Source organism: Meleagris gallopavo, chromosome 19 (assembly GCF_000146605.3).
Source record: "Meleagris gallopavo isolate NT-WF06-2002-E0010 breed Aviagen turkey brand Nicholas breeding stock chromosome 19, Turkey_5.1, whole genome shotgun sequence".
Classification (NCBI taxonomy): domain Eukaryota; kingdom Metazoa; phylum Chordata; class Aves; order Galliformes; family Phasianidae; genus Meleagris; species Meleagris gallopavo.
Window position 1 is genome coordinate 8,754,962 of NC_015029.2, and position 20,306 is coordinate 8,775,267.

General features: G+C 38.5%; 1 protein-coding gene and 1 long non-coding RNA gene across 18 annotated transcripts in view; one reads left to right on the plus strand and one right to left on the minus strand.

The window, feature by feature from the left end:
- The window catches only part of LOC116217297, a 53,933-nt gene extending 38,346 nt beyond the window's left edge, over positions 1–15,587 (plus strand). For both annotated transcript variants that reach the window (XR_004161682.1, XR_004161681.1), the window contains exons 4-5: positions 4,746–4,875; positions 14,973–15,587. This is a non-coding gene — a long non-coding RNA (uncharacterized LOC116217297). The remainder of the gene's footprint in view (positions 1–4,745; positions 4,876–14,972) is intronic.
- The window catches only part of STRBP (spermatid perinuclear RNA binding protein), a 63,004-nt gene that overhangs the window by 30,056 nt on the left and 12,642 nt on the right, over positions 1–20,306 (minus strand). For 14 of the 16 annotated variants that reach the window (XR_002120697.1, XR_795568.2, XM_010721058.2 and 11 more), the window contains exons 2-5: positions 13,291–13,462; positions 10,288–10,505; positions 6,367–6,532; positions 3,819–3,963 (exon numbers count right to left, since the gene is read on the minus strand). Coding sequence is in view for 14 of the 16 variants with exons in the window: in XM_010721058.2 (XP_010719360.1) it covers positions 3,819–3,963; positions 6,367–6,532; positions 10,288–10,505; positions 13,291–13,293 (532 nt within the window). In the remaining 2 variants the exon portion in view is untranslated. Of the gene's footprint in view, positions 1–3,818; positions 3,964–6,366; positions 6,533–7,309; positions 7,383–9,412; positions 9,565–10,287; positions 10,506–13,290; positions 13,463–20,306 lie in introns of those variants that run through there. The other 2 variants (XM_010721059.3, XM_019621539.2) reach the window with 2 other exon arrangements.

Here is a 20,306-nt window from a genome sequence, read left to right on the forward strand (position 1 = left end):
AAAAAAAAAGTGTAAACCTGAACAGAACCATGTGTCTTGTCTGATAGTTCATAGTTGCATTTTGCACCTGCTTGTTCTGCTGTCAGCAGAAGACTTAAGTGCTATAAGCTTATTTTCTGACCCCGATGAACTTCACAGCAGATATTTGCATTGTTTCTTATTGCCCTCAACAACATCATTATAATATTGAGATTAATCACTCCTCTTGCATATTCTCCAAATAAAAGCTGCAGCTTCAAGGTACTTGATTTCTGTGAGAATAAAAGGTCACTTACAAACACAAAGCTTGCTTCTAAATTTTGCAGTTTCATTTATTTTCAGGAGTAGTTTCATGGCACAATTACTAAATATACATCTGTGCAGTTGCATAAAAAGATCCTTTATTTTGGACAATAAAAACATCTGCTTAAAGCTCACATATTTTATAAAACAACTACTGTCAATGAATGATCAGAATCTTATTTTAAAACGTTAGAAATAGCAAAGATGACTGACTGCAAACTCATTAGATTTTTGTCAAGATACAGTTCATTGCCAAGCTAGTCTATTGCACAAGACTGCTAAAGCACGTTGCATCTAGTGGCAGAGAAGTTTGTTTTCCTAAAAACTATAAGGCAATAGACAGAATATGTCAGTCATTCCGGTGAATGAAAAAGCTTCTCTATTCTCTTAAGATCTGTTTTCAGCAAACTGAAATCTTAGTTCTCCAGTAGGAATAAGACCATTTCGAAAGGCCTATATTAGAAATAACTTGGGGAATTTTGCTAATTAGAGTTTCAGTACTAGTGTTCTGAGTACTTTGTGCAGATGCTGCAGTCAGCCAACTTCTGGTGCTATTAAACAGGAGGATGAAGAGAACAGGCAGTGAAGAGGGTGAGCAGCTTGTAGCAGACTGCCTTTCAACATCCTCAGTAGAATGGCATGTTTCTTCATGCTCTGCCAGTCAGGAAAGTGAGACCCAATCAAAATTTTTCAAGTGTGGTTGCAAAGCTCTTTTTTTTTTTTTTTCTTCCCTCTTCTGGTTTTAACAGAAGCAATGATACAAGGAGTTTAAACAAGTAGATAATAATAAAGCCCTGACATCAGCTCACACACTGCAACATAGAACCAGTCTTCAGTAAATCTCTCCCCACTTGCTGTATTTACTCCCTCCTTACAGCGGCTGCCAACTTCATTCACTTAAGTCAGCCACACAAGGAGTGTTGTGTTCTCCACAGAGGCAAGGTTCCTCTGTTCTGGAGCATCACTGGCTGCCAGCAAAGGCAGGTTGTTTATGTAGAAGGTGCTTAGTTACAGAGCAGGGTTGATTCCAGCACCACTTTGGTAACTGAACTGGTTTATTATTACATAAAATTATGTGACTATTGCTCAGTAGCAAGAACTGATTTGCAAGGTACAGCATTCTGGTCTGGTGAGCTCAATTTATATTTGATGTTATGGCTAAAAATTAGTTTCAGTTTAATCTGAAGCAAAATGCAAGCATTTAGATGCTTATCTTAACATGAGAAAGCAGAGCTTTATGGATAGCCATTTGAGAAACACTGAAATGCACGCGCGCACACATACACACAGTAGTCCACTATTTATTTTTGCTAACAGGCAGCAAAAACAAATAGGGCAAACACCACAGTTTAAACATGAACACTTTTCCAAAGAGGTGGGGACTGAAGAGAAATCCAGAAATGTTTTTGATACATTCTGACATCAGGGCATGAAGGTACACACAGCATTCCTACAGAACAGATGGGAGCACTGAGAAGGAGGCCCATTGCCCTAACCTCACTGATTTGGTTAGAGGAGGATTAGTGGCTCACCACCGAACAGTGAAACCTTGGTCAGTTTCGTGTGGCCTCTGCACCCCGGGGGAGGCTTGCAAGACGCCTGGATACAGGCAGCCTGTCTTACACTAAAGATGAAAGGCAAAATGACAAGCACTTAATTCCTTCATCAAAAAGAAAGCATGGAATAAACTTGGAACTGTTTTTAAAATTGCACAAGGTTAAGTTTGGCTGGCATTTTTTCCAGGAGTATTAAAAAAAAAAAAGGCACTATTTTCTTTGGAGATCAAGGTATTTTCAGATGAAAATTTCTCTGAATATTTTCCCTTGGTAAAAGGGACTTAAAGAATTGCAAATATTGTGAAAAAATATGAATTTATATTTACCACTTAATTTACATATCAATGTTTGCATACCTTTTATAAAGGGAGGCAATACATTTGCTTCACTTGTAATAAATCAGTGTCAAAGAACCTGCGCTGTAAAACAAGATCCATTTACCTACCTATTCTTATCAGCTTTACAGAAATAACTGTGTAACACTGCTCCAGAGGCAGTAACACAGTTTTATGTTTTGAAAAAATCTAAGATATAGGAAACTATTAAAATTAAAATCCTCATTCATTTTAAGATGAATTCCGGAGTCTTAAGAGTTCACTGCCACAATAGCATCCCTTTTTTTTTTTTGCAAGAACATATTTGGATGGAAGCCTTTGCAGAAAACTATCACCTTGTGGGCATATTACAAATGCTTTATCATTAAAGCTTGATCTACACTTTATGCATCTCCTCATAAACATCCATCAGCTGCAGAAACAACAAGCCTGACCAGTGTCTTGTGGAAAGTTGAAGAACAACTAAAGTAATATGCAGTTTCTTTTTAGTGGTCTTGCAAAAGAGCATAATTACTAATTTGAGAATAAACATAGACTGCAATTAGGAAATCTTTGCCGTTCATCTGTTTTGTAAGATGTTGCTGCATCCAACTGCTGCCAGAGCGCTAAGTTTTCTTTCAAAATGAGCCTTCCTGCCCCTGCCTCAAACAAAAATGAAGAGAAACTGACCAACATTTCATATTGTATCGGTAGTTCATGTGGGAGAGGGGAGGAAGCAAAGGACTTGTGGCAAGTCTAGAATGGGAAGAGAGCAACAGGGAGTTCCCTAGCCCACATGGGCCCAGCTGCCTCAGTTGTCATGACAGAGAATGGCCAGTTGGTCAAAGGTCTGACATCATCCAGTGGCAAAGTCTCTAGGGATTGGCTTGGGAGGCAAAGCAGAAATTACTGACGTGATTTAAAAAAATAAAATGTGGCTACATTTGCTCTTCTCTACTTCTCTGTTTCCAGCCTCATTGTTGCTTCCAGTCAACAGTTCTTTAAAAAGGGGCTTATGAATAGATTGGAGGTCAGGCAGTTAGGGAGAAGGAGTAGAAAGAAACTAAGTTACAGTTTTCTAAATCTATTTTGCACCAAGGATATGAGGTACAATGTTTAATTCAGAAGCAAAAGTACTCCATTATAGCACCCTAACTTCAATTGAATCCAAGTTAGGAAACTTTCAAAGCTAGAAACATACACATGTATCAAGAACAAAAATTGAGGGTCGGGGTATATGCTTGCAAGCTTTGCAGAAAAGTTATAATATATAAGAAGAGAAACGGTTTTATGAGTTTTTCAAGATACTACAAACCAATCCCACTTGACTGACTGAATTTACAAAAAGACTGTGCAGCGCTGGGGTGCTCAAGAATCAACTAGCAAGTCTGAAAGAAAGGAGAACTAAGATATCATTCTGTGTCAAAGTTAACACTACCAGTATTGCTTGCAAATGAAAGCTAATGCATAGTTACATGACAATTAAGTGACTGTTGTCTTCTTAAGGCATATGTAACGTAACCAACTGCGGCAATAGCCAGTCTAGTTAGTACAAAATGCACAATCAAAAACCTACTTGCTAATTAACCCTGTGCTGCACAGTCAGGGTATTTAGATAGAATTTAGATAGAACAGTCTTAAAAACAAGTTAAAACGCTCTGTGTACCTCCTTCCTTCTTCTCTGCTTCATCTCGAATGAGAGGGGACGTAAGTATCACCTTCAAGGTTAGCTTGGGCTCCTTTGTGTTACGAATAATAATAGCTGCCTCATTTACATGCTCCTCCACGAGATACTTCTCTTCTGTAAGTTTCTGAAAGTCACCAAGAAAGATTTCAAGAATCTCCTAGTCAACTGAAAAACTGTGGTTTTCGTACCTGCAACACACCTCTTGAATTAACGAGAAGGCTACAAAAGATTGCAGTAACAAGTATGGCCCTGCCTCCCTCATTAAAAACAAACTGAAAAACTCCAGTAACATGCTTGAAAAAAATATTCTGCAGCAAATTTAATTATAATGCTAAGTAGCTTCCCTATCAAAGGACACTGTATTATCACATCTTTCTTTATTTTAATCAAAAGACAGAAGCTGACTTTTGTCGCTGCTATTATGGGAAATACTAACATCTGATATTAGTCTTAGAAAATGCATGCCTATCCAGTAATGCTGCCTCTAACTGTAGAAGCTCTTGTGTGCAGTATGACCAACACAACCATAACTGTCAGCACACATGGACAACAGCCTCCGGAACAGGAGTGGCTCACAAAATCCATTTCTTACCAACTCTAAGCCACTCTTCAAATCCCAACAGATAGTTTGGAGAGGTGCTGAAATCTCTGCTGATTCTTATCCACACGCAATTCTGGCAGCCTGTTTTGCAACAACACTGCCCCTTGCTACACTTCTAAATACATGGATTCCACTTTAAACTACTTTTGGTAGCCATGGGAGGTACTGAATCCCTGTCTCTTTATAAATAACCATTGACATCTTTTAGAAACATTGCGTTTCCATCTTGTATTTTTCCAAACACAAAGATATTAATCTTTCTTCAGAGGTTTAAGGTGCTCACTCTTTTCTGATTTTGTCTCTAGCTCCCTTCTGCACACTGCACTTGAAACTGAATGCAAGACTCCACTGTTACCCACTGCACTCACTGATATCAGCTCCAGAATTCCTGAGAATGCCTAGAAAACCTGACCTTCTTCTCCTGACAGCACATCAGTAAGTCAAGAGTGTCTTTTTAAATTGATCTATTTTCAGACATTTTTCTCTTGCTTAATTACTACCTACAAAAGAATTTAATGTAAGTTGCCTAATAATTTGTCCTAACTAGCATCAAAATGATCTCAGCTGATCTGTATCTCTCACCCTTAAGACCTGCACAGAAAACTACAAATTAATTCTAAAACTAACTCCTTGTATTTGTATGTTTCAGCAAGATTATGAGGTTAGAACATTAGTAATTGGATCATAGCTAACTACTTTTCCTGTTGTGACTTGCACTCCAGCTCCAGTAATGTTGAGATGAAATCACTTGAGCATCTGCTCATGGTTAGCCTACAAGGCAAAATAAAGCAGAAACTAATATCTCTGTACATCAAGCGCAGGTTTTGCCCACTAACAAACCTACACCTTCCTTGTCTGTCCTTATCTGACATGTCTGCAAAACCTCTTTACTGTCATGATAGTTGTAAGCTGGTTTCACGATTTAGATCCCTCTTACCTCAACTTTAAAATAAAACCAACAACAACAACAAAAAAAGCAAACCAAAAAAACCCCAAGCATACACCAGCTTTTCTTACCACTTTCAACCTTTCTCAATTCACATCATCTACGGTCAGGGCCATATCTGCAAATATAGTATTTACTATCTCACATCTCTTTATGTGAACAAAGGAGCAGTGACAACCAACAGCTGTCAAAAATGGCAGAACACATACAGTCTATGTGGAAATAAACACAAGGCAGAAAAACAGATCAGGAGAGAAACAAATCCTCTTTGGATCTGGTTTGGAGAGAGGCACTTGCAGTGGAATATTTTGGGGCACAGTTTCTCAGTAACAGCATATGTTTCAATCTGGATTGGACTTAAAGGTATTAACCGTAGCTGCTTTAAAGAGACCAGTGTTAACTCTTAAGTGCTGGATGCCAAAATTAAAATGAAATAGCCATAAATAAAACAATTATAAGCTCATGAATAAAATAAGCTAAAATGAGCGACCATCTAAATTGACTTTTTTTCTCACTTCAGAAGTACAGAGGCACTTATTCTGGGGAAGCCTAAGGAAAGCAAAGCTATTACAGTATAGCACTTAAAAGGTTCAGGCAGGGAAGTGGAGAACAACAATGACCACATGCTTGAGCAGGGAGTTATTTCTGAGACTATCGATTAGCTCACATTAGTGATGGAGCAGAGAACGAAAATCAGCAATATTAGTTATTAAATAGAAAGGTTAGCTGTCAGAATAGGAAAACGGACATCACAAAAAGTGATTAGGACAGCACCATGAGCAAGACATTAAGTTTTGTGAATAGCTACTTCATAACAACACATTAGAGATGTCGTCATCTAGAGATGTTGTCCTAGATTCAAAGTCTGCTTTTTAATCTTTAACACATTTCTCTTCTCCTGGAAGGAATTACAGTCTTTACCCAAACACATCTTGCTGTGCTATCATTCATTACTACAGGACTACCCTGAATTAACTCACCTGAATTTGAACGGGGAGATTGTCTTTGACTATACATAATAAGGTCTTTGTGGGTTTTTCTTTGCACATGAGAACCAGCTCCAAATCCATATCATCTTTTATCAGCAAACCCTTTGCAACCAAGCCAATTCTCATAACACCACACAAGGTCCGACCACTCTGATCCCTGGAAATGAAATAATTCTGAGTAATTAAAATGGTATTTTTACATATTCAAAATACTTGTATTATGCTATAACAGTGAGGAGACAAATGGATGGGAACTGATTACAGTGCTGAAGTGACATATTACTTATCAGAAAATTAAGCATAGAATGCTTTTATAAAAGTGGTACCTATGAAAAAAATAATCAAAGCATTGATTTGCAATTCACATGAATGCAGAAGATGCCTAGCTCAAGTCACAAAGCACAAAAAAAAGCAAAATTAACTATCTGCAAATCTACCAAAAGAATACAGTAATTATGATCTAGACAAGCTCTGACAGAGTTCCCATTAGCAGAAGTGATCTGAGCTGTCTTTTAGCGATGCTCCAAGTTTAAACATGGCCATAGCCCTTCATAATGCTTTGTTTAATTCATATATTCAAACCTTTACCTTAAAATTTATATCAAAAATTATTATTTTAATTTTAGCACCTCCTGCAAACTCATTTTTCAAGAAAAGTCCTGGTTCCAGAAAACCTTCCAGGCCCAATTCCTTCAACAGGTCTCACCAGTGGAACCTACAGGAATAGAGGTTTGAGTACTAGGTACTAGATTCCAGTCCCCAGCTAATGTTTAGGGGAACATTTAAGGACCACAGCAAACAACTTGCAAAGCGATGTAAGAACATTTTAGTTCTGAGTATTGAGAAGAAAACTGCAACAAAAAACAGTTTAGTAGGCTAAAGAAAAACCATAAAACTTGCATATTAAACAGCAAGGAAAATGCAAGAAATGCACCTTTGACAGTTCAAAACCAGCTACTGCCACGACTCATCTCACATACTGTGGCACCAACTAGCGGCACATCCCCCTTACAAAAACAACAGAAAGCACATAATCAGTAAAAGTAGTAAATCATCTCAGCTAGTAAGGCAGCATCCCCGTTCCTGTCATTCTTACCATCCAGTAGGTTAGACTGGATAAAAAAAAAACAACAAAGCATATCACATTGTAATCCAAGATCATCAAATAGATCTTAAGTGATCCTATGCTTCACTCAATAAATAACATCATCTAACCATTTCACAGACTTTGCCCAAATATTTTAAGTGGAAATGCTGCAACAGCTGTTTTCACAAACAGAAGAAAGGAAGGTCAGTCTGGTGGCAATCCCACTATCCCTGGAACAGTGAGAAGCAAACAAGCTTTGGCTTTTTTGTAACTACTGTTACAAAAGCAAACAGTATCTCAACTTCTAGCCTGAAACTATGCTACTTAACCAGTATCTGGATGCAGACAGTTCCTTTAAATATGGTTTGTAGCTAGCAATGAAATAATTTACATCGTAGGGAAATATACTTTCGCCCCTTTTAGCTTGTAAGTGATTAGTAAAATAATCTGCCCCCAAACAAATGCATAAATAAACAAATTGTTCTATATGTATAAATAATGCATGGATGTTTACAATAACTGTACTCCAGATTTGTAATAGAGCAGAAGCACAAAACATACCACATACAAAGGTGTGAATAGCAAGGCTACCCAATTGTCTCAAAAGTGCTTAATGCAAGCCTGGAACTTTACTTTTTTAAAATTTATTTTTAAAGGATCCATTCCATGGCCTATGTTGTCCACATCAGAAGACATGTGGAAACACAGTCAGTAATTCTAAAAAATAACCAACAAAGTGTGTAGTGCACTTAGAAAGACTTTCTGTGGGAATCTGAACTTAAATACCTTCTTCAATAAGATGACAACATTAAATTGTCCATCTATAGAAAAGCAGCCTTTCAATTACACCCCAGTTATCCTGCAGTGGTAATACAATTGGCTGTCTAAAATAATTTTTTACATTAGTTTATGTAACAATAGTCATGAATTTACGTGTTCTTGCTGTTTCTATTTGAATACATTTCACACCAAAAAAGTGATACATCACAGGTCAGCCTAACGCAAAAATGCCAGTGCTCGTGTGTCTGTTAAATATTTATTACAGAAAACATAAAGCCACAGGAATCGAAATGAGTAAATTTGTACATTTACTTTTCAAAGCTATTATATTATGGTCTTCATACAGCTGAACATTTCCTATGTAGATAGTATCTCCTAAGAAGGCGGTACCCCATTTAAACTTCACACAGAACAAGCAATTCTTATGATAGTTCCCAGGCCTGTAACTTTGTATTAGACAAATTCAAATGCAAGTATAAATACTAAAAAAAAATCTGCAGAAAAATGCTATTAATACTTGAGAAATTTTCTGTAGAATCCACAATGCTATTTGGAAATAGCAAGATACCAAGTCATGAATGCTTGCTGCTCCTCCCACCCATGAAGGATTTTTCCCAGTTAATACAAAAGCAGATTTCTCGTTTCTAAATTGGAGTACATTCAGATAGTGAGGCACAGCAGAGCTTCATACTGCATTTCCTGAATGTTTTATGAGACCTGGAAAGAGCTAAGAACCACATTACAACAACAAAACAAGAAGCAGCATTTTATTTTTAAAATTTCAAAGATACCCCACTATGAGTTTAGGAATAACTGATAAGTATAATGGTTATCAGTGTCTCTTTCACCTTAAGCAAGTATACTGTATTTTCTGTTCACAAACTGATATAACTCTGAATTAGGAAGACTGTCTTCTTCCGTTATCCACACTGAATTGTATCTCACTCCAGAAGTACACAGTTAAGCGCATTAGTATTTTTACTGCTGCTAGAGTAGTTTGTATTACACCCTGACCCCACATATAAACAACTTTAAATACGTATTATTTACCAGGACACCAAAAAAAGGCCTCACAATAGAACTTTCACTAGCATAAAAGGTATCAGAAAACATAAGGAATACATATGGATAAAGAATACACCATTTATCAGTTTTAAGAACAGAACTTACTGGGCAAAGCCCATGTAGCTGCAGACTTTCTTAATATTCCACACACCATAGGAAAGGAAATTGGAAGAGTCCTTTGACTACATCTCTAGTGCAGGTTACGTTACGGATGTAACCAGATTAGAGTCCCGAGAAGTTCAATGGAGAAGTATTATCTAACAGGAAGAGCAGAGAACTGGAAATCAGGTTTTTCAGGTCATGACATATTTGCTGTTCGTCTCCTAGTGCTTCACTTCCTCATCTGCAAACTGGAGAGAATACTTACCAGAGCTGGAGAGCATATGAAACAGGAAGCCCAAGTTCTGGTTCTAAGTGCCCGAGTTAAAAACTTATACACCAAGAAACCTAAAATAAGGAGCCAGTTGTTTCAGCTTCTTCTTCAACTACTGGAGTTATGCTAGAACAAGAAAACTTGGCACCATGTCAAGGAGTAGACTGGGACATACAGCAAACACATGTTTCACTCAGCACAATATAACAGAAGAAAATGGATCCTTAGAAAAGCAGGTTTGCTAAGTAAACAATAAGTTTATAAAAATCTTTTGTTTCTTAAATGGAAGGAGTCTCTAAGCTACATGACTGTGGATTTGCATTCACGTGTTACAGGTACATATGTACACTTATTGCTGAAACATTTAACTGCTAAAATGCAATTTCACATTACACGAAAATAAGAGAGCAACTGCTGCCTAAATCTTGCTTATTCCTATTCCTTGCACTCGCTCTGTACGTTCCCACCTCAAGCAGTGCAAATATATCCACCTCCTCCTATGAATATTTGTACACAACTGAATCAAAGCAACTACAACTCTTATTTAGTAGGAAAGGAACCTATTCAGAGCTGCACAGTAACATATTATGAGGCTCAACTCACTCACTTGGCATTGCTTTCTGCAGCTTCCTCCTTTGCTTCCACATCACCCTCACATTTTACAGACTTGTTCTTTTCATCCATCCAGTCAGACACATGCTTAAGGGCACATTCTACTGTTGATACCATGTTCTGGACAGCTTCAAGTTCTTCTGGAGATGGGTAAATGGTTGAATGTTTCACCATAACATGGCGGTCATCGTTAGCAAAAGATCGGATAGATCTCTGTTACAGAGTGGGAAAGGAGAGGAAAAAGAACAAAATTATTTAGTTATCAATAGAAAGACACTACCTGAATGGCAGTCCTCACTGATAGATGTAAGAAAAGGTCTTATGATGACCATGTATTGCAATCTGGCAGGACTGACTTCTTATCAGAGAGATACACAGACACCAAAGACTACCATGGAATCAGCATTAAGCTGGCAAAATGTATAAGGCTTATGGTGAGGTTTCTTTTTGACTCCTAGCATTAGATGCCTAAAAGCCTTTACTGGCCAGTAATACTGGCTGCTAATACTGGCACATCTGGAGCACAATTTATGTTTATGTCCACAGTAGGATGAGATTAATTGTGCTCCGGAGGTACATCCTTTGGGTCCTGGGCAACTCATTTCACTTTCAAACGTCTTTAACTTCCCTTGTTCTTTGACTCGCTTGTTAATTTAGATCAGGTTTTCAAAGTCAGTGAAAGAACGCCTAGACACTAATCTTGCCCAAAGCACCTACATACAAAGGAGATACAAATTGTGAGTAACAGTACTGAAGGAAACACCCTACCCAGCAATACCTGCAGGAACTTAGATCCTGAATTTCAGTGACCTTTCCTGACTTGTCTCAAGCTTCAGTGGCTGCATAGCTCAAAGCAAAGGGAAAAGCCTAGGTGCCTTGATTCCAAAAGGTAACCACATTTTAAAGTAGGCAAATTCAGAACATAAGTAGCCCAGGATGAAAGCAGAGGGCTGACAAGGATAATATGGAGACAGCTCTCTAAATACAACTTTGTATATTCTAGATGCGTGGAGCGCAACTGTCTGTCCTCAATTTCTGTTAGAGACAATGGCAACCCCTTCAGAACAAAGCAAGTAAACAGCCATCCCCTATGGTTTTGTTGCTGCTGCAGATGAAGTCATAGACGCTACATATTATGAAGTGCAGCTTAGCAAACTGCACTGGGATTTACAAAGGCATGAACAAAAATGAGGATAGGGATAAGCTGGTAAGGAATGCAGAAATAATTTCTTAAAAATGTGATGAGTTTGCAGTGAAACTTCAAGACCTGAGTGATACTGCTGAAGGAGGTAAGCATAACAACTGGTTAAATTACTTGTGCCAAGAGGTTATAGTTTGCTACACTCTATCCAATTGAAACTTAGCTGGTCCTAGTCACTGTTTAGATCAGCTACACAACGCAGACCTCCAGCACATACACCTCTAAACATTCTCTAGACACATGCCAGTCACTACTGAAAGTCCCCTGGAACTTAGAATCATCAACCAGAACTCTGTCCTCCTACACATTAAGCACTGCAAATGCTTTAGTTTTTACCCCCAAGTTCGTGGGTTTGTTAACAGCACATACTCTGTAATAGCACACATTTTTTAGGTCACAGAAAATCAGAACTGCTCAATTTGGAAAAGACCTTAAAGATCATCAGGTCCAACCACAAAACGGGCCTGTGAAGGATGTGGAAGGCTTTTGGGTTTAGTACTTGTTAATCAACAGGTCGTGGCTTCCTAGGTTATTACATTCAAAGTTTAGCACTACAGTTACTTCCTTAACTTCTTCATGCCTACCCACAACAGCAATTCAAGTAGTAAAAACTCATCAGCCAGGGGTCTGGTGTAACTCCAGTACTTTCCACAGTTGCAAAAACATTTCCAGAAGGTTCCTCTTGAGGTTAATCTGCAGCTCAGGTATACAAAGAAGCTGCAGTTCTGCAGTGAAAATTGACAAGCTGGATTTATTCATTCATCCCTACCATCTCAAATGTCATGAAATATCAATCAGGGAAAACAGTCAAACAACAACAAACTATTAACTCACATATGAAGACTTTTCTGTTCTTTTCTAATGGATAAGCATTGGCAAGATCAATTATTCATTACAATTTAGGCCAAAGTAATAGCAAAAGAAAACTTTATGTTGACAACTCTGCTGTGTCAAGTGTTCTTCCTCCCTTTGTGCTCTATAACAGGTAAAAATCTTGTCTTGGATCATATATACGTGTAAATAGTTATTTAAATATAAACATCTTGGCTATCATCAGCCACAGCTATACAAGTGTTAGAGAACAGTATTCAACATTTATTGCATTTATTCTCATTTCCTTTCTCTCAGCAATAAGGCTTAGGAGGACTTACAATCTATCAGCATGCTTAAAGTATTTTTCAGAACTGGGTAGGTTCAGTGCCCTCTTAGGAACACATCTTCAGAATCTCACCATCACAATCCTTCACATTTATACAGCTTGATAATTTAATCATCTCTGATGTTCCCAATTTGGGAGCAGCACCAGGTAGACTAGAAATGACTCCTTATTTAGTTAAATACACTTGGTGAATATCTTTTACTTACATCTCATCTATGTTTTTAATGAAAAGTGCACAGGACCACATGCATTCAGCTTTTCATACACATGTACAAAAATATGAATAATTTCACACTTGCTTTTGTGAGCAAGGAGTGGAAGGGGAATAGCAGCATTTGGTTATGCAATCTGTAAGTTCAAGGTCACTCACACTATTTGCTACAGCTTGCTAATGCTAGTTTTATTAGAAAACCTTGGGAGCATCCTCCTTCATTCACATTTAATAATTCATGTAATGCAACTCTCTGGTTTGAAATGGCTGACAAAATATCAAACCTCGTGTGCTTTGCTCAAAGTATGCACTACCATCTCCAGTTTAGTGTAAGGTCAGAATATCTCCTTGCGTGTTTCATCAGGCCCCATGCAAGACCATCAGAGAATATTATTAATGTGACCCTATGAATGATAGGGATACCTACCATGATTTGTTACTGTTTCAGCTCTCTCTTTCTTTCTCCTTTTCCCTCCTCCTTGGTGTTTTTGCTAAGAGCTGTTTTGCTTGACAGAACCTCTTCATAAGCCTCTCAGTCCCTTGACAGCTCAAGAGTTCATAGAGCTAAGATGCTGTAAGAGTCACTTTCTGTAATTCACCTGACAAAAAAGGAAGAAAAAAAAAAAAAGAGAAAAACAACTTGAAACCAGAAGAAACACGTTAATTCCAATAAGTGCTCAATGCAGAACACTAAGTCAAACCACTGACTAAAGCAAGCTGGCTTCACAGTAGAGAAGAGCTCACCACATCATTCTTCCCATAACAATAGCAGATGTCACTACAGGAAGCGACTTCATGTGATGTGCCCACACGTATGTAAACCACTTTCCCATGCCAGTCAGAGCTTCTCTCAGTGCACTATCAGCCAACTGGCAATCTGCATTTCTGATGCGAGGAAGATTGGAAATCCAAAGTCTCAAATACATTCCATATGAAACCAGCTTGAAAAGATAGCTATTGTTAACACGAATTTAATCATTAAAGAGTGATTAGCAGCTGAAATCCTCTGTGCAGCCTTTGATTCTGAATGTGTCAGATGCTTTACTTCGGGTGGCAATAACTAGTTTCTTATTAAAAAAAAAAAGATGTATATTATAATAAACTGAAGACATGAGAATTGTGATCATGTTTGGCTGAGATCATTCATGCTGCTTTTTCTGCCCTTGCACTGCTTTTTGCAGTACATAACAGCTAAAAAAGCCTCTACAGCAGCCCTCTTGTACTAAACTAGGAGAATGACAGAGCAGGTAGTGCTAGAGAGAAAAGTATAAGCTTACTGCATAGTTCAAGAACACACTAGTTCTTGGAGAAAACTCCTGTTTTCCTTTCATTGTATGTATTGTTGCATCAGCTTTCTGGCAACATTCTGAAGTAACTGGAAAACCCAGTCAAAATTTCTGCAGGTTGACACACATACACACAAAATGTTTTCCTTTTCTCCTGTATGTCATTCTTTACTTCTCCAGCAGTATGTTACATGTTGGTTGTCAAAGAATCCTGATGGTTCTGGAGATTAAAAGTAAGTTTGGCAGCAACACAGGGATAGGTGAGATGATTTATGCTCATACTAAAAATACCTGGGAAAAGCAAGCTAATAAAAGCCCTGAAGGACTCTTTTCTTATCACAAAGGCTATGTATTGTACCAAGTTACTTTAACACTCTACCATATTGCCTCCCAGAAGCGATTGAGTAAGATGTTCTTTAATGGGACCAGACTCCTACCTTAGGTGATCTTGAGAGGCAAGCAGGGACAGCTGGAAGCACAAGTAAGCACCAAGATTACTGCTTCGGCACTACTTAATACATGAGCTAGTCATAAGCTCATTCAAACTTAATAGCTTTTCACCATCTCTAGAACTAGACTCTTCGTCGGGTTTTTTTTTTGCTTAGCTTTTTCTATAATAGTCATAATAATAATAATAGTAAATAATATGCTTTAGAGTCGGCAGATGGCAAGTAGAGATACTTCTATCAAACATGTTTCCAGATCATCTCTTTCAAATTAGATGGATTCAATTTGAAGAGAGAACCACCTTCACGTAATCATTCTTCCCTGTGACTCCAGCACTTCACATTTTCAGTTTGATGTCTTCTCTGTAATTTGGCAGATCAAGGCAGAGGACACTGGAATGTGTTGCTGACTTTACCATGCGCCCAGCATGACATCTCCAGACTCCAAGACACCCCAGCCTGGACTCCCTCCTAAGTCTACTGCAAGCTGTTGCTTATCAGCTCGTACAGTATATTGAAAGCAGATGGACAAAGATAGCTGGCTGAGCAAATTCTGGTGCTTCAGAAAAACTGCAAGCAGGCTGTTGTCTGGAGGGCAAGCCTGCAATCTACCTCACAAGTTCTGAAAACAGCCATACCCAGGGTGCAATTGTAGATATATTCAGTGCTTTTCAGTGTTCTTTGAAAATACAGAGCAACTGTGAAACATTCATTTTCAGTCTGTGAATTAGACAGTCGAAGCAAAATCACCAAAACCTCTCAGAAGTCTGCTTTAAAACAGTAGTAACCATCTTATCTTAAAAGAGGTTCAAGTTTCAACGACATGCAATAGATCCGGACGAAGATATTTATTTATGAGTTTGATTCTACCTGCCCTTTTTCTCATCCATGAGTGGCTGAGGTCTGAGCATACACAGTTGAATTACAGAGGGACTTATATTGCTACCAGTACCTTTATCATTATAACCTGAAGTTTAAAAAAAACTTCCTGAACGATGAGCTGCAAGTCATGCTAATTAACATTCTAAGAATATTTCAGAGAAACACGCACAAGAATGAAAACCTAATATAGTTCAAACTTTAAGAGAAAATTGTCAATAAAAGCACTAAATAGGATGTTTGCTACAAAAATACAGATGCAATATAGAGAACAAAGTATGTCTGAAAACATGCAGAATTAAAAATTAAAAAAAAAAAATCAAATCATTTTATTTCTAGATTACAGCAGGATACTTGTCCCTGTGCACTCATGGAAGTAACAGCTGAGGTCCAGACTAAAGGTACAATAATATTATGTGTGGTTGCCCTGTGCAAGGGTTTACAGCTTGTACACTTGTAACAAAATTCTAGAAAAAGCTACCAGCAATGACAAGACCTTGGTGAGCTTGAGAAAGTCACTTTACCTCTGTATCACATGGCCCTAAAGTGTAAAACAGGGCCAATAGTTGCTGTCTCCAAACCACGCTATGGAGCAGTTGAGTGGAGCCTGCAGTGTGGTTTAATATCACTGGGGATTTGACACAGTAGAAATGTTATTGAAACACTATGACAGTCTAACAGTGTTTCCATTAAACATCCCATCCTTCAGAGAGGAAGTTTATGCTTTGGTGCAAGACAAACAAGGAAAAGAATTTCAGATGAGGCCTTTGTAGTAGGGCATATCCCTGCATCTGGCAGTTCTGTTCCCAAGAGAGACATTTAAATAGCCAGAAATAATGAATATGCTTATGTACCTTCAGGTGCTTGGGAACGGCACAGAGGAAAGCAGGAGAAACAGGTACTTGCCTTCCTTAAGGAGAGCGTTATAACATCCAAACCTGAGAGCTGTGACCTTCTAGAATGCAGAACTACTCTGGTGTTCTGAGAGCCTCTCACAGCACACAGCAGTACTTGCACAGAAGCGCTGCAGAAATGGCTTAACAGAGGAGAAACTGTGCTCCATGTCCTCACTCCAGTGTGCTGCTGTTAGAGGCACAGACGCCATGCCATTTATTACAGTGTAGAAACTGGTCTTAAATGCTGCAGCAAAAGGCACAGGCCAGAAATATTTTTCCTTCAGATAAATAACTTCCACCCTCATTATCTACCCTTACACCAACATCTGCTCACAAGAGCTCCGTTTACAGCATGCATACACCACCCTGATATCCCTCTGAGTTTATGTTAACACAGTGGCAAGGGCAACTACAGTTGCTGATAGCAAATGAGAGAACATCTAACAGCCTGAGGTGCATCAGACAATAACAAAAAATAACTCGAATTTGCACAGAACGGGTAAGAAAAAGTGATATTTATATCATTTTTTGATACTTTCAAAAAATCATAATAAGAGGACTGTAGCTTTAAATTGCAACTTTATTTTAACTTCTGCTTTGCATCTAGGAGACAGGTAATTTTCCGTCACACCGCATATAGAGCTGCTGAAAATATGCTGGTTTTTCTGTAGTATAATTTTATTGCTGGCCTCCTGCCAAGAGCCTTTCTGGCAGCATCTTCCACAGTTGGAAACTGTGTATCTGGGTCAGAAAAGACAAGTTGCTTTTCAGAACAGCTCAATACATTTGGCAGAGATGCTGATATTATAATTGAACTCTTTCAGCAACTCTTTTTGTGATGTAAGCAGACATCAAACAAAACAAGATCTCCAGAGTTGATTAGTGTCAGAATAACTGACAGCGAAATAGCAAAATAGTTTTCTCTCATGTTAAAAGTATCAACAAACCAAGAGATACGGATAAGAAATACAATTCAAAAGGAACCTGTGAGGAGCATGGGGCAGAGAAACCTGCTGAATACGATCAGCATTTGTGCAGATGTTTGCTGTTTTAAATGCAAGCTGTGTGCTGTACAGAAATGGTTTCCTCATTCTGCATCACCAAAACAGAGCAGCTCTTGCCAATTACAACCATAAAAGCAGTCTGTAAAGAAATACAACCATAACTAAGACTCAGATTGCTCGCAACAATATTCTCAGCATCCATCCAGTTTCACCTGGAGACTGTCCATCCACATGAGTTTTATTGTTTTCAAAGTTCCTGGCAAAATTGCGTCTGGCTTAGCCTTTAGAAGTCTGCAATTTTCCAGCCAGATAGAAAATTATAAAGCAACACTACAGCTGAGAGCTGGAAAGGGACTTCCTCTGACATTCTTACCCTACATACAATAAATACTGACCTGGTATCACTCCTGCTTCTACAGTTGTTATGACAGTTTGAGAACAGGCTCCCATGCTCAGATTTCTTCTGAGTAGGTAGCCCCAGCACCCCATTTTTATGGTTGCCAAAGACAGGTTAGGCACTCATTTGATAATCACCCAAGTCATTCTTCCTGGGAGCCTGGGAGAACTTTTGGCTCTTAAATAACAAACTGACACATGAACACAAGGTACAACGAACTTAATTAACATTCAACCTGTTGGTAACATCCAGAACAGAACTGTCCGTGAAACAGCACTATAAGAATATATATGCATATATAAATAACAAAGGGAGAACTTCTTGGCACAGTCTTAAAAAAACAACACAAAAAAACCCCACAGCTACATACTACATAAATAAATAATAGCAAAGTATTCATCTTCAGACTAGACAAAAACCATGACTAGACTCTCCATGCCTTAAATGCTTAACTGATTTCCAACTTCCAGCACCTAACGCAGGCTTTCCTGCTCTTCTCGCCAAACTGGACACTGGGAACCTGGAGCTACTTTGCAGTACAGACCTGTTGGTGAAGCAGTCATAATTTGACATCAACATTCAAACAAAAAAAATCACAACAAATTTCAAAACAGACTGCATTCATTTACAGTTGAAGAATTAAATTAATAAAAAGGATTACATTACACTAAAAAGACTCCATCTGCACTGTCGGTTTTCCCAGAGACATACATGATTTAAGCAAATTTCTGGATCTAGGTCTGAAATAATATCCAATTCTCCAAAACAGAACCACATGTTCTACCTCCTCAAGTACACAGTGCAGTTTGGTACCATGCTGGGCTTCCTACTGCCTAAGCCATGCCTTGCTCTCTGATCTCAATACCACCGTTCTGTAGATCTTCAAATTCTTTGACGTTTTCCATCCCCATATCATTTCTGTCCACACCCTTACGTTTCTGTTTTTCTTTGCTCCAGAACCATAGTGGGAAGCAGTCACAGTGAAGGAGAGGATAAGAACTGGGACATTCTTTCCCCAGCATCCTTCAACTTAACTCAAAAAGCTGCAGTGCCCCAGTTTCCTTCCTGCTATGATTCATATCCCACTGACTGCAGGTTAGCCTAAACTACAAATTTTGTTCCTCTCAAGACAAAACCACCTAAACACCATAGGAAACACCTGTGCAGTTTGGATTCCTAGAAGACAGTCTCTGCAGGTTCCATGTAGCATATAGGCTTATTGCAGTGAAGTATCACTAGACACTTCCTGGGCACTCCGAAAGGTCAGTCTTATGTGCCCACTCATCAATGCAGAAGAAAATGTTTTTAAAATTCTCATGTAAAAGAGGAAGACCTTTTTCCTTCAAGGTATCAGGATCAGCCTCTCCCCTAGAATTTCTTCCTGTATGTCCCCAGTGGCAACGCATGAAGAACCTGGCATTTTCAATATTGCAAATTCACACTGGATGACATGCACATCAGCCAGTTTAAACATTTATGACTCTCCACTTAAGTACATTTTTTGATATGTCAGTCTTGCTGCCTCACTGACTTTTTTTTTTTTAAAGAGAGAAGATTCACAAGGATTTGGAAGAGAAGACTATTAGTGTCTGCAAGCGCTGTACAAAGAGCTCTTCTGTTCTCTGCCAATACACAACTACCATCAGACTTGACTACGTTCTAGTTCCACTCTGATGGCCAAACGAGATTTTGTTTTCAGTTTCTGTATCATTGGTATTTCCCAAGTTGAGAACTGAATTCCTTAACTGCTTATTTATAACAGGATAGCAAAGTTTTATATACCAAAATATCTGTAGCATCATACTCCAATTTCTTTAGAAAACACAGTTAAGTAATTGATCTTGAGCTTGAGAAGCTACATTAAAATTCAAATAAAGAAGTATATTATCTGGGGAAAAACAAACAAACCCCAAGGAGCTGTCAGCATAAATCCACCAACCTCGCCTGGTTGTCATTTTAAGGACACAAACACAACTTTGTTGCTTTGGTTCATTTCCCTTAAATTTCATGAATTGCCACGAATTTGTTTAATCTCTCTTCATAGCTAATGACACCATCTCTAATGTACCACTTTACTCAGAACAGCATAAAATACACCAGTGGTTCTTCAATCTTTGTCATTCACCACTGTTTTCTCTCCATCATGTAATTACCATCTCAGTTTGCTCTCTCAACATAAAGCAACACACGCCTAGACAACAAAATAGAAGGCTATGATGAGCACCAGTCTCTTGGAGGCAACCTTCTTGCCACAAGCCAAAGGCACCAGCATTTCAGTAAATGTGTGGAGGTTAGTAAGATGTCATTCAGGTTAGCAAGCAGAAGTGCATGACAGCAAGCTGTTGCAACTCCAGTGTAAAAAAGGGTGCGTACCCATTTTTCCTGCAAAGGAAGCAAATAAACTGTGGAATCAACAGCAGCATTCAAAATGCTCTTGGCTTCACAGGGAGATTGATTTACAGCAACCACCACCACCTCACTTTCTGCCCAAAGCTCCCTCCATACACTGTAGTTGCTAGAAGTCACACTTGAAAC